The sequence below is a fragment of the Macaca mulatta genome, chromosome 13 (assembly GCF_049350105.2).
Source record: "Macaca mulatta isolate MMU2019108-1 chromosome 13, T2T-MMU8v2.0, whole genome shotgun sequence".
NCBI lineage: Eukaryota > Metazoa > Chordata > Mammalia > Primates > Cercopithecidae > Macaca > Macaca mulatta.
Window position 1 is genome coordinate 92,496,496 of NC_133418.1, and position 12,203 is coordinate 92,508,698.

The 12,203-nt window shown below is 37.5% G+C and overlaps 1 protein-coding gene across 33 annotated transcripts in view; it reads right to left on the reverse strand.

Annotated features, from left to right (window-relative positions):
- The window catches only part of BIRC6 (baculoviral IAP repeat containing 6), a 255,908-nt gene that overhangs the window by 177,485 nt on the left and 66,220 nt on the right, over nt 1–12,203 (reverse strand). For 16 of the 33 annotated variants that reach the window (XR_013402861.1, XM_077959765.1, XM_077959761.1 and 13 more), the window contains exons 11-15: nt 9,811–9,960; nt 8,007–8,232; nt 5,020–5,180; nt 3,231–3,362; nt 2,629–2,760 (exon numbers count right to left, since the gene is read on the reverse strand). Coding sequence is in view for 32 of the 33 variants with exons in the window: in XM_077959765.1 (XP_077815891.1) it covers nt 2,629–2,760; nt 3,231–3,362; nt 5,020–5,180; nt 8,007–8,232; nt 9,811–9,960 (801 nt within the window). In the remaining variant the exon portion in view is untranslated. The remainder of the gene's footprint in view (nt 1–2,628; nt 2,761–3,230; nt 3,363–5,019; nt 5,181–8,006; nt 8,233–9,810; nt 9,961–12,203) is intronic. The other 17 variants (XM_077959767.1, XM_077959760.1, XM_077959758.1 and 14 more) reach the window with 2 other exon arrangements.

Here is a 12,203-nt window from a genome sequence, read left to right on the forward strand (position 1 = left end):
TCTATATATAAAATACATTTCTTAATTATCATCAAATTACTACATCTGCCAGCAAACTATCAGTCTGTTGCTGCATTACCAGGTATTAAATCTTTTCAAGATTATAAATGCTATCACTCTACTTAGCTACCTGCCTGCTGTGCTAGCACTACACTGTTACATTTTTCTTTTTTTCTTTTTTTCTTTCTTTTTTTTTTGAGACGGAGTCTCACTCTGTCGCCCAGGCTGGAGTGCAGTGGCCGGATCTCAGCTCACTGCAAGCTCCGCCTCCCGGGTTTACGTCATTCTCCTGCCTCAGCCTCCCGAGTAGCTGGGACTACAGGCGCCCGCCACCTCGCCCGGCTAGTTTTTTGTATTTTTTAGTAGAGACGGGGTTTCACCGGATTAGCCAGGATGGTCTCGATCTCCTGACCTTGTGATCCGCCCGTCTCGGCCTCCCAAAGTGCTGGGATTACAGGCTTGAGCCACCGCGCCCGGCCTTGTTACATTTTTCTTAACACTACTGTACTATTCTCTGTGTTGTGGTATCTGACATTCTGTTTCAAAATTTCTTTGGCCAATGTTACCCCTTTACTCTTCCATAAAAACTTAGCACTTACCTTGTTCAGTTTCAAAGATGTTAGGGAGAATTTTATGGAAAAAAAATCTTAGTATACTCTAAGAAAATTAATACTTTTAACAGTACTGAGGCTTTCCAAACACATGTAATTCTATACTCCATTTTGTCAAAATCAGCACTTTTGGCCAGATGTGGTGGCTCACACCTGTAATCCTAGCACTTTGGGAGGCCAAGGTAGGAGGACCCCTTAAGCCTAGGAGTTGGAGACCAGCCTGGACAACACAGGGAGACTGTGTCTCTAAAAAATAAAAAATTTTTTAAAACACCAATATTTCTATTTCCACATAAAAATTTAAGATTCACACTCTCATTGAACAAAACTTATAATCTAAACAATTTGAGATTTTATTACTTTTTGTTCACTACTGTATCCCAGCATGAAACCTAACACATAACATCTCGAAAACCTAATGACAATAAGAAAGCACAAAACCTGCGTATATACAGGCTGAGTATCCCTAATCTGAAAATCCAAAATGCAAAACTCTTTGAAAGCCGATATGATGCTAAAAGGAAATGCTCATTGGAACATTTCATAGTTTGGATTTTTGGATCAGGAATACTTAAGTATTCCACAAATATTACAAGTATACCACAAATATTCCAAAACCAGAAAAAAGTCTGAAATCTGAAACACTTCTGGTCCCAAGCATTTCAGATAAGGGATACTTGATCTGTACTACGTCTGCAATTAAACGGTTATGTATGAATGTGGACAAACATTAGGAAGCAAATGTACACAAATGTAAATAGTTGACATATAGATGGTCAGCTATTTTCTTGGGTTGGAGAAGATCTCTACATCCCACCCCACCCCAAATTACTTTAACAACTGAACTAGTCATTTTGTGTTGCTTTTTTAAATTCACCCCCAGGATACAAAAGCCGAAAACGTCCTACTACTGATATTTCTATTTATTATCAACATGGTAGCCCATTATTTTAAAACATTCATTATAATCTGCATTTGTTTATGACACTCAAATCATTGTATGATATTGTCAAAGCTCTTCTAATAAAAATCCTCTTTTGGCCTGGAGCAGTGGCTCACGTCTGCAATCCTAACACTTTGGGGGACCCAGGCAGGCAGATTGGCTGAGCTCAAGAGTTCGAGACCACGCTGGGCAACACGATGAAACCCCATCTCCACTGATACTACAAAAAATTAATCAGGCATTGTGGCACACACCTGTAGGCCCAGCTACTCAGGAGGCTGAGGCACGAAAACTGCTTGAGCCTGGGAGGCGGGTGTTGCAGCAAGCTGAGATCACAGCACTGCACTCCAACCTGGATGACAGAGCGAGACTCTCTGTCTCAAAAAAACAAAACAAAAACCTCTCTTGGCCAGTTGCAGTGGCTCATGCCTGTAATCCCAACACTTTGGGAGGCCAAGGTGGGCAGATGACTTGAGGTCAGGAGTTCCAGACCAGCTTGGCCAACATGGTGAAACCCCGTCTCTACTAAAAACACAAAAATTAGCTGGGTGTAATCCCTGCTACTTGGGAGGCTGAGGCAAGAGAATCACTTGAACCTGGGAGGCGGAGGTTGCAGCAAGCAAAGATCGCGCCACTACACTCCAGCCTGAGTAACAGAATGAGACTATCTCAAAAAAACAAAAGCCAAAAAAACCTCCTTTAAGGGAAGATACTGTAATAATATATAATAAAACTCTGAAAAGATAAGACTTTGATGTGATAGGAAGGGTAAAAACGGCAGAACATAATGTCTGCTTACTCAAAAGAGCTCTGTTACATCACACTACGTCATCCTGTAGTCATTTCTTCAATGTTTTTTCAAAAAGCACTGAGACCTCTAAGACACAAAAAGTGGGATCAGATAACCATACAGTTACTTATGACAGGAAATGACCTCAGCTACCAGCAAACTGATGAAATTTCAAATGAAAGTCCCAAAGAAAACAATCTTATTTTTTTTGAGATCAGGTTTTTTTAATCCTTTTTACAACTGTGGTATTATTAATTCTGCTTTTGTAAAATACATTACTTCACCTTTAACAAGTTTGGGGCTTGTTAACGTCAACATCCCAGCATGCCCTGATAGATCAAGGCCACTAGCAAGCCATACTGGCCCACATAGAATGTCTTCTTTATGATCCTCCAAAAATGGACATAATCTAAGACCTAAAAAGAAAAATACATATTTTTCTTTTAAATTCATTTATTTAAAATGTAATATTTAATAAGCAAATATCATCCCATTTACATATAATACCACCACAAAAATTACCATACTTAGAATGTGTTAAAATAAGAATTGTCATGCTAAGGAACTATAATCAATTATTTGTTACATTGTTTTCCATTCCCCTATTATTTTACAATTCACCTTTATTTTCAAAAAATTATAAATCACGACTTGATTTCAAATCCCAAGATATTAAAAACCAAGAATGCAAGTATTAGCGCAGCTGTGTTCACAAAAGATGAGCTGAAAGTTAAAGCATATTGCCAAAGCAGAATTATAGGTTATTTTTTAATTGTGTTCTTGAAACCAAGTTTTTGCAAGCCATAAGGAAATCTTGCCCGACATGTTGCATTCAGATCACTACTCCTTTTACTGTCATGGACAACAGCTCTATAATTTAACTCACACTGTGATTCCTCTACATCCATGTGCTGCATTTCTTCATTCAAATCAACCAGGGACGGTTTCCCATTTTGTTCCACTTCAATGTTAAGAGCTGGAGACAAAGGAAAGGTGATCTGCCTATCTACTGCTGTTTCTAGAGGATAAAAATATTAGTAAACTTAATTTTCTTTAATATCAATGATTTATGTGCCTAAAAAATCTAAAATTTCCTGTTAACTTGGGAACTTGTGTGATTTTCATCACAGATGCTTTAAAATGGTTGGAGGAAAATTTTGATTCAATTGTTTTATACATTCTTCTCTCTTTTAATGGTAATAAAATATTTGCCTAAAGAAACAATCTGCTGGCACCTAAACTAAAAGTTCTTACCCTAGGCTGCATACTATAAGCACTTGCAGAGCTTTAAAACTACTAAATCCTGAGTCCTCTACCCAATTAATTCAAAATCTGTCAAAAGATTGCACACATACAAACACACCCATATACACACAAACTCACATAAATACACAGACACACATACAGTCATCTGCCCCTCGGTATTTGTAGGGAATTAGTTCCAGGACCCTCCCAGATGCCAAAATCCACAGATGTTCGAGTCCCTTATACAAAATGGCATAATATTTGTATACAATCTTATTCATGTCCTCCTGTATACTTTCAATCATCTGTAGTTTACTAATAAAACCTAATACAATATGAATGCCATGCAAATACTATTTATTTATTTCAGACAGAGTCTCACTCTGTCACCTAGGCTGGAGTGCAGTGGTGCAGTCATAGCTGACTGTAACCTCCAAATCCTGGGCTCAAGTGATCCTCCTGCCTCAGCCTCATGAGTGCTGCCACCTGAGTAGTGCCACAGGTGCACACCACCACACCCAGCTAATTTTTTTTTTAATTTTTGCAGCCATGTGGTCTTGCTACACGGCCCAGGCTGGTCTCAAATTCCTGGGCTAAAGTGATCCTCCTGCCTTGGCCTCTCAAAATGCTGGGATTAGAGGCATGAGCCACCATATGTGGTCTAATATTACTTTTTATTTGTATATTTTCTTATTGTATTGATTTTTTATTTCCCACCCCCACCCAAAATAATATTTTCAATCCATGATTGGTTGTTTCTGAGGTTGGTAGACTGCTGGGATGTGAAACCCACAGATAGAGAGTGCCAGATGTATGCGTACTTTTTCAAAAAGGAAAATTTTCAACTTTCAATGTTTCAAACTGGAGTTAAGTTGCCATTTTACCGTGAAATTATCCCCAGCCCCTTAAACTAACTTATTAAGGAGAAAACAGTGAGTAGTAACAGCTAGTTTCTAACCATGCTAAATGTGTATAATCTACTTTAATAACTCAGTACAACAAATTCTGAACTTGTAAGAAAGCTAAATAAAAATGAGCGTATTTTTAGCATTACATGAAAGGCTGGCTTCACTAATAACCTTGAAAGTAACTTCCATAACAGTTCTATTCACAATCAAGTCTTCTCCTAAGAAAAGAAATACATAAAGCTAGTAATGCTAAAAGTCAAACTAATTTACACAGGAACTAATCCCACTTCCAAAAAAGCATAATTATATGATTCAAGTTTATGCAATTCTGAACATTACTGGGTTACTGAAAAGTTTTGAAATGTTCTCTGAATTACTTTTCTAAATAAAATCACAAAAAGTAGAGCAGGCAAATGGCAATAACAGGCAGAAAGGGACACGAAACTTAGCCAAGTTGAAAATTAGTTTCAGAAATCAACCACAAAATAAAATCTTCGACAATAAATTTTGATCCATTCTTACCATTGACTTTCCCTAATCCTGGAGCTTTATTTTTCAGCAGTGTCACTTGTATCTGTGGAATATTGGTGATGTTTGAGTTCAAAACGAATTTGAAGTCCACATGTCCAACCATACAAGCTTTAGGTAGCACTAATTCAAATACATGTTCATCCCAGCTGTTGCTGTCAAATAAGGGGAAAAATGCTAAATAAAGCAAATATCTTACTTCAGCCACAACCATATTATCATTAAGGTCACCTTTCTACTTTTTGCTTTGCAGCTTCCAATAAAATTCAGTGTTTCTCAATGGGATCAAGAGAGAAAATAGCTCCCAAAGGAGAAGGTTAAACATAGGGCAATGAATGATCTTACTTTAGAAATCTACACCTGCCTTGAGACTCGCACATACCAATAAACTCTTATTCCTCAAAGTGTGAATGATTTAATGTGAATATCCTGCAAATTCCTGGTACCCACCCTAGATCTATGAATAGGGTCCCAGAATCTTCATTTTAAAACAACAATTTCTTGCATTTCTTATATATATTCATTCTTGGGTTTTAAATGCTATATATATGCTGGAAAATGAAAATCTCCAAACTCCTCCACTAAATGTAAGGCTCACATCCAAAAGTCTACTAAACATCTCAAACTCATTATGAAAAACCCACTCTCAAATCTCAGTAAACAGAAACTTCATTTTCCAGTGAACTCAGACCAAAACCTGAAAGCCATCCTTTATTCTCCTCTCTCACACAGTATGTTCAATACATCAGCAAATTCTATTTCTTGTACCTCCAAATTATATCCAGAATCTAACCACTCTTTTCACTACCTCCATCACTACCACAATGGTCCAAGCTACCATCAGCATTCCTGAATTAGCACAACAGCAACCAAACTAGAACCATTCTATCACTGCCCTCCACCACCACAACCATCATTCTAAATACAGAAGTCAAAGTAATCTTTGTAAAATACAAATCATACCACATCACTCCTGTATTCAAACCTGCTAACACTTTCCCATCTCACGTAGCATGAGAGTCTTTTTTTTTTTTTTTTTTTGAAATGGGGGTCTTACTCTGTCACCCAGGCCAGAGTGCAGTGGCACAATCATGGCTCACTACAGCCTGGACCGCCTGGGCTCAAGTGATTCTCCCACCTCAATTTCCCAAATATCTGGGACCACAGGCACATACCACCATGTCCAGCTAAATTTTATTATTTATAGATACAAGGTCTCCCTATATTGCCCAGGTGGGTCTTGAACACCTGGGCTCAAGTGATCCTCCTGAGTCAGTCTCCCAAAATGCTAGGATTACAGATAGGAGCCACTGTGCCTGACCTTTTATAAAGGCATTCATTATCCAGCTCCCAGGTACCCTCTACCTCTTTTTTTCTTTTTGAGATGGAGTCTCTCTCTGTAGCCCAGGCTGGACTGCAGTGGAGCGCAATCTTGGCTTACTGCAGCCTCCACCTCCCAGGATCAAGCAATTCTCTGCCTCAGCTTCCCGAATAGTTGGGATTACAGGTGCACACCACCACACCCAGCTACTTTTTGCATTTTTAGTAGAGATGGGGTTTCACCATGTTGGCCAAGCTGGTCTCAAACTCCTGGCCTCAAGTGATTTACCTGCCTTGGCTTCCCAAAGTGCTGGGATTACAAGCATGAGTGATCATCCCCAGCTCACAGCTACCTCTTTGGATCTCCCTCCCTACCACTCTTCCCTATATTCACAGCACTCCAACAACAATGGTCATATTTCTCTTCCTAGAATTCACAAAATATACTCCTCAGGGTTCTGTATTGCTATTGTCATGGAAGACTTTCTTAGGCCCCTTATATTGAAAATATCATACACACTGTCTCTCTTTTTCTCTCACTTTCTCACACTTACATGCAATTACCTATCCAACAACTACTCGATTGCCATACTCTGTTTTAACAGTCTTCATAGCTTTTATGCCCATATGGCATGGTATATGTATCTGTCTACTTTCTATTGCCATTAGGAGGTAAATTCCATGAGACCCATATTACTAGTGACTATAACAGTGCCTGCTTTTATTAAATACAAAACAAGCATTTGAGTATTTGTTAAATAAATCTGTGAACTAAGTCACCAAACTAATTGCAGTAGTAAATTACTCTCATTATTTTATCCTAAAATTCAGAATAAGAATATCAGTTTCCTGGGCCGGGCGCGGTGGCTCAAGCCTATAATCCCAGCACTTTGGGAGGCCGAGATGGGCGGATGACGAGGTCAGGAGATCGAGACCATCCTGGCTAACACGGTGAAACCCCGTCTCTACTAAAAAATACAAAAAAAAAATAGCCGGGCGAGGTGGCAGGCGCCTGTAGTCCCAGCTACTCGGGAGGCTGAGGCAGGAGAATGGCATAAACCCGGGAGGCGGAGCTTGCAGTGAGCGAGACTCCGTCTCAAAAAAAAAAAAAAAAAAAAAAAAGAATGTAAGTTTCCAAAATCAGTGTGACAAATAGAAGGAACAAAGTCATCAACATACAAAAATTAGCTTACATATTTGTTAGAGACAACACAGAATTCCTAGGTATATTACTGTTTATCTTTTAGACAGTTTAAAAGATAAACAGGTCAGGCACGGTGGCTCATGCCCATAATCCCAGCACTTTGGGAGGCCAAGGTGGGTGGATCACCTGAGATCAGGAGTTCAAGACCAGCCTGGCCAACAGAGTGAAACTCCATCTCTACCTAAAATACAAAAATTAGCCAGACGTGGTGGCACACGCCTGTAATCCCAGCTACTTGAGAGGCTGAGGCAGCAGAATCACTTGAACCCAGGAGGCAGTGGTTGCAGTGAGCCAAGATCGTGCCACCGCACTCCAGCCTGGGTGACAGAATGAGACTGTCTCAAAAAAAAAAAAAAAAAAAAAAAAGATAAACAGTAATAAACCTAGGAATTCTACATTGTCTCTAACAAATATATAACATTAACTTAAAATTAAACATCTTCGGAAAATCTTTTACCTGTCGGTCTGTAGTTTCCAAGTTCGAGTATGCTGAGCAGCATCACCATGGTGTTGCTGATGCAAATGTTGAGGGTGCCTCCTTTGCTGCTGTTCTTGTTGAACTTCTACCCAGCATGGAGGAACAGTCGCTGAAAACCTTGGAGTCAAAGTCTCAAAGCGGGTTAGCTCCACTAGAGATGTCAAGATTTCGAGGGTGAATGGCTGGTCCACCAATAAATCAACTCCTTAAAATTAGTGAGAGTAGTATTTGAAATAGGTGTTTTAAAAAAAAAAAAAAAAAAAAAAAAAAAAAGAAGAAGACAATGAAGTTTTAATTCACGGTTATGTTTTCTATTGCAACACTTGCCAAATATTCTGAAAGTTAATAAAGTGGACTCAGGTATCTACATATAACTAAGATAACTAACTCTGGCTAAATAATAGCAAAGAAGAAAATTCTAACTTAAATATTTAAAATTAGAGACAATACTCACTATTGAAGAAACCCAAACCCATCAGAAAAGGTCTTACTGAACTTTAGCCCTAATAAGGACGGCAAGAAAAGTAGTGGTACTAAAGTGCAAGCCAATGTACATCAGACCAAAATTCACTTTTAGACCCTGTTTTTTACAAAATAAATGCTAGACACCAGCAAGTACATAACATATGCCCTTTTATAATGAATAAAAAACTAAAACAGTCAAAAGCTATATGGTAAATAAATACTTACAAACTGAAAAATTAAATTGTGTTTTTTCTATTTCTGTGGCAGTTAAGAAAATCTTGTGTACATGCTAGTATTATAAAAGTAATAATGTGCTTCATACTGATTAGGTTTCTTTACAAATGCTATGCATGTATTCATATCAGTGAAATGTATAACATTAAAAAATGCTGAGAAGCTGTTGTTCTCATTTTTAAAAAGTAATGAAATACTAAAATATAAAATCTGGTAGGTTTAGAATATTTTCACAAAGAAAAAAATGATGGCAAGTTCTATAAAATTATTACAAGTTTAATTCAAATTACATCTTTTTCTCAAAGTCTAGACCCTTTTAAATCTGATTAGTTTGTAAATATTAACAGCGTGTCAATCTCCTTTCTTTACATTATTTCTTCATTACAAAATTCATCTTTCCTCTACTAAAAAGTAGTTTTCTGTACTTTATATAAAAATCTTTCTCCATTCAACCAATAACCTATAAAATATGAGAATATTCAGTATTTTAGCTTTTTATACCAAGTTGTATACTTAACCAAGACATCTTGGTTAATTCAAGTAATTGGAGATTGAGAAGCAGACTACAATGATTTCATAAAAGTCTACAAGGCAAATAATGATTTTTCGGCAGGGAGTAACATGCTAGCAGAACTTCTTTTGAAAAATTAGCTCTGGAGGGCAATGTGGGACAAGGATGGGGGAAAAAAGGCAAAAACAACAAACAAATATAAACAAATCTATCTGGAGATTCAAGATGGGACAACATATGTGTGAATATACCACCTAAATATATACTCAGTGACAGCATTTTTTTCAGCTTTGCAATTCCAGTAGTAATATTAATAAATGAGCCAGTCTACTAATTTTATACTTACTTAACGAATTCTCTTTTATATGATTTTTCCCTCCCCTAATTAGACTAAAAGCTCATTAACGGCTGAAATGTTTGTTTTAACCTCTTAGATGACTTCACAAATATTGAGTAACATACCACACAGGTTGAGAATCACTCCTTACTTTAATATGTTTACATCTTCCGACAACTAGAAAAAAGACAATACCTAATCATTTTTTTAAATCATTTAAAAAATTAATATCAAACCTGAAATGCCGGGACTTGAAGGATTTGATAAAGGCTTGGAACCTTCTGAAGATGGTTCTATTCCTTTAGAAAGAGATCCATCCACTAGTATATCAGCTTCATCAATATCATCACAGGTTCCTCCAATTTGGAGAAAATGAAGCTCACCACCTACAGTGCAGCAAATTTCATAGATACATGAAAAATGGGTAAACATTCAAATATTCAAATGTAATACTACTTAGGAAACAATTTAATGTCACTTCATAGGCAGATAAGGAAAGCTACCAATGTGATGTATTTCCAAGAGTTTAGAAATTTAATTGCCAAGGAATTACAAACTGAAGCCAAATTTTTAGGAAGAAAATGATAAATACATAAACATACATGAAAACAGGTATTTATCTAGTACTTACTTTTATGAGACAGTATTTTAAGTGCTTTAATTAATTCATTTACTCTTTACCAAAAACTCATGTGGTAGAACTATTACTGTGGCTATTTTACAGATGAGGCACTAGCTATACTGGAATCCACAGCCAAATCTCTTAATCTCAACAGTAACAAAACTTGACAAATACTCTTATTTTTTAAAGCATTCACAATGAAATGAAGGCAACTAAAATTTCTAGTTTAAAATCTCTGTCACAGGAAAAAAACTGACAGCAAATTTAGCATTAATTAAGACAAAAAAATAGTATATTCTAACATTCTAATTTGGAGATTCACGTCTAGCATGGCAGAAGAAGGAAGATGATAAATCCCCTTCCTGAAAGGCAACTATAAAGCTAGACAAAACTGTAATTTAACGAGGGTGAGGTAAGCAGGGAAAACCAGCAGATTCACTGTTATCTCCAGATGGGACTCAATTGATGGAGAGTTTCCAGTTTAAAGTGGTGATTTCAATGGGAAACAAAGGTCTGCTACTTGAGGTCACAATTCTGTCTGGGGCAAGCAAAGCACTAGAAACACCAGGGATTTAACACGGAATTACATGTAGTGAGAGAAGCACAGTGGGCCTGGTAAACACTCCACAAATCCCACCTTGACCAGAGGCTGTGCACGTGTCCAGCAAAGACCAGAGGGAGCCCAAGCCATTACTACATCCTCAGTCAACTAAGCCTCCATGCCTATGCAAAAGAGACCTGAGAAAACACAACAAAAAATAAAAGCCAGGGCACACTTGAGCACAGCCTTACTGGCTAAAGGTATTTGGACACTACAACCTATCAATCTTTGGCTGAATACTAAGCTATGCTGCCACAGAAGAAACAAAATAAGAAACAAGTCTTACAAATTAAAACTAGGCAGAATAAATGACAGAAATCAGCAGCTGCACAATACAAAAGAGATTTCACAGATTCAGCCAGATGAATTACAAAACAAAGCAATACCCACCTGGCAAAAGGTAGGGAGATCCAAATCTAGATTTCTATAGTGTTGTCTTAAATGTCCAGTAAGTAAATAAAATATTACAAGACATGCAAAGAAAGAGGGACCCACATTCAACATGTGAAACACACACACACGCACCTTAAAATGTCTTCTCAGACTTCAGATTTAGCAAAGACTTCAAGGATCTATTGTAAACATTTTTATAGAATAAGAGGAAGTCAGGGGTATAGAGAATTACAGGAAATAATGGTATAAACGACTCAACAACAAAAAAAATTTTTTTTAAATTAAAGGCTGGGAGCAGTGGCTCACGCCTGTAATCCCAGCACTTTGGGAGACCAAGGTGGGCAGATCACCTGAGGTCAGGAGTTCGATACCAGCCTGGCCAACATGGTGAAACCCTGTCTCTACTAAAAACACAAAAATTAGCCAGGCATGGTGGCAGGCGCCTATAATCCCCCGAGCTACTCAGGAGGCTAAGACAGGAAAATCACTTGAACCTGGGAGGTGGAGGTTGTAGTGAGCTGAGATCCCGCCACTGCACTCCAGCCTGGGCGACAACAGCAAGACTTTGTCTCAAAAAAAATTAAATTAAATTAAACAAAAATTAAAAGAAGCTTGGAGACCTATGGGACAGAAAAAATATTAAGAACATACATGTAATGGGAATTCCATAAAGAAGAGAATTCCACCTGTAAAAATAATGGGCAAAAACTTACCAAATCCAATAGAAAACCGCAAATTTACTCAAGTTTAATTACCCTCAAATAGGATAAACAAAGAAATAACACACATATATATAAGCTCTTGAGCGTGAAAGGCAAAGGGAAGATCATGAAGACAGCAAGACAAAAATTACTCATCAGACATGAAAACACCACCACAAATTAATAGATCACTTATGAGAAACAATGGAGACAGAAGCAATGGAATGACATTTAAAGTACAGAGAGAAACTGTCAACAGATTCTCTAGGTAGTGTTAATCCTCAAAAATGAATGTGAAATGAAGACATTTCC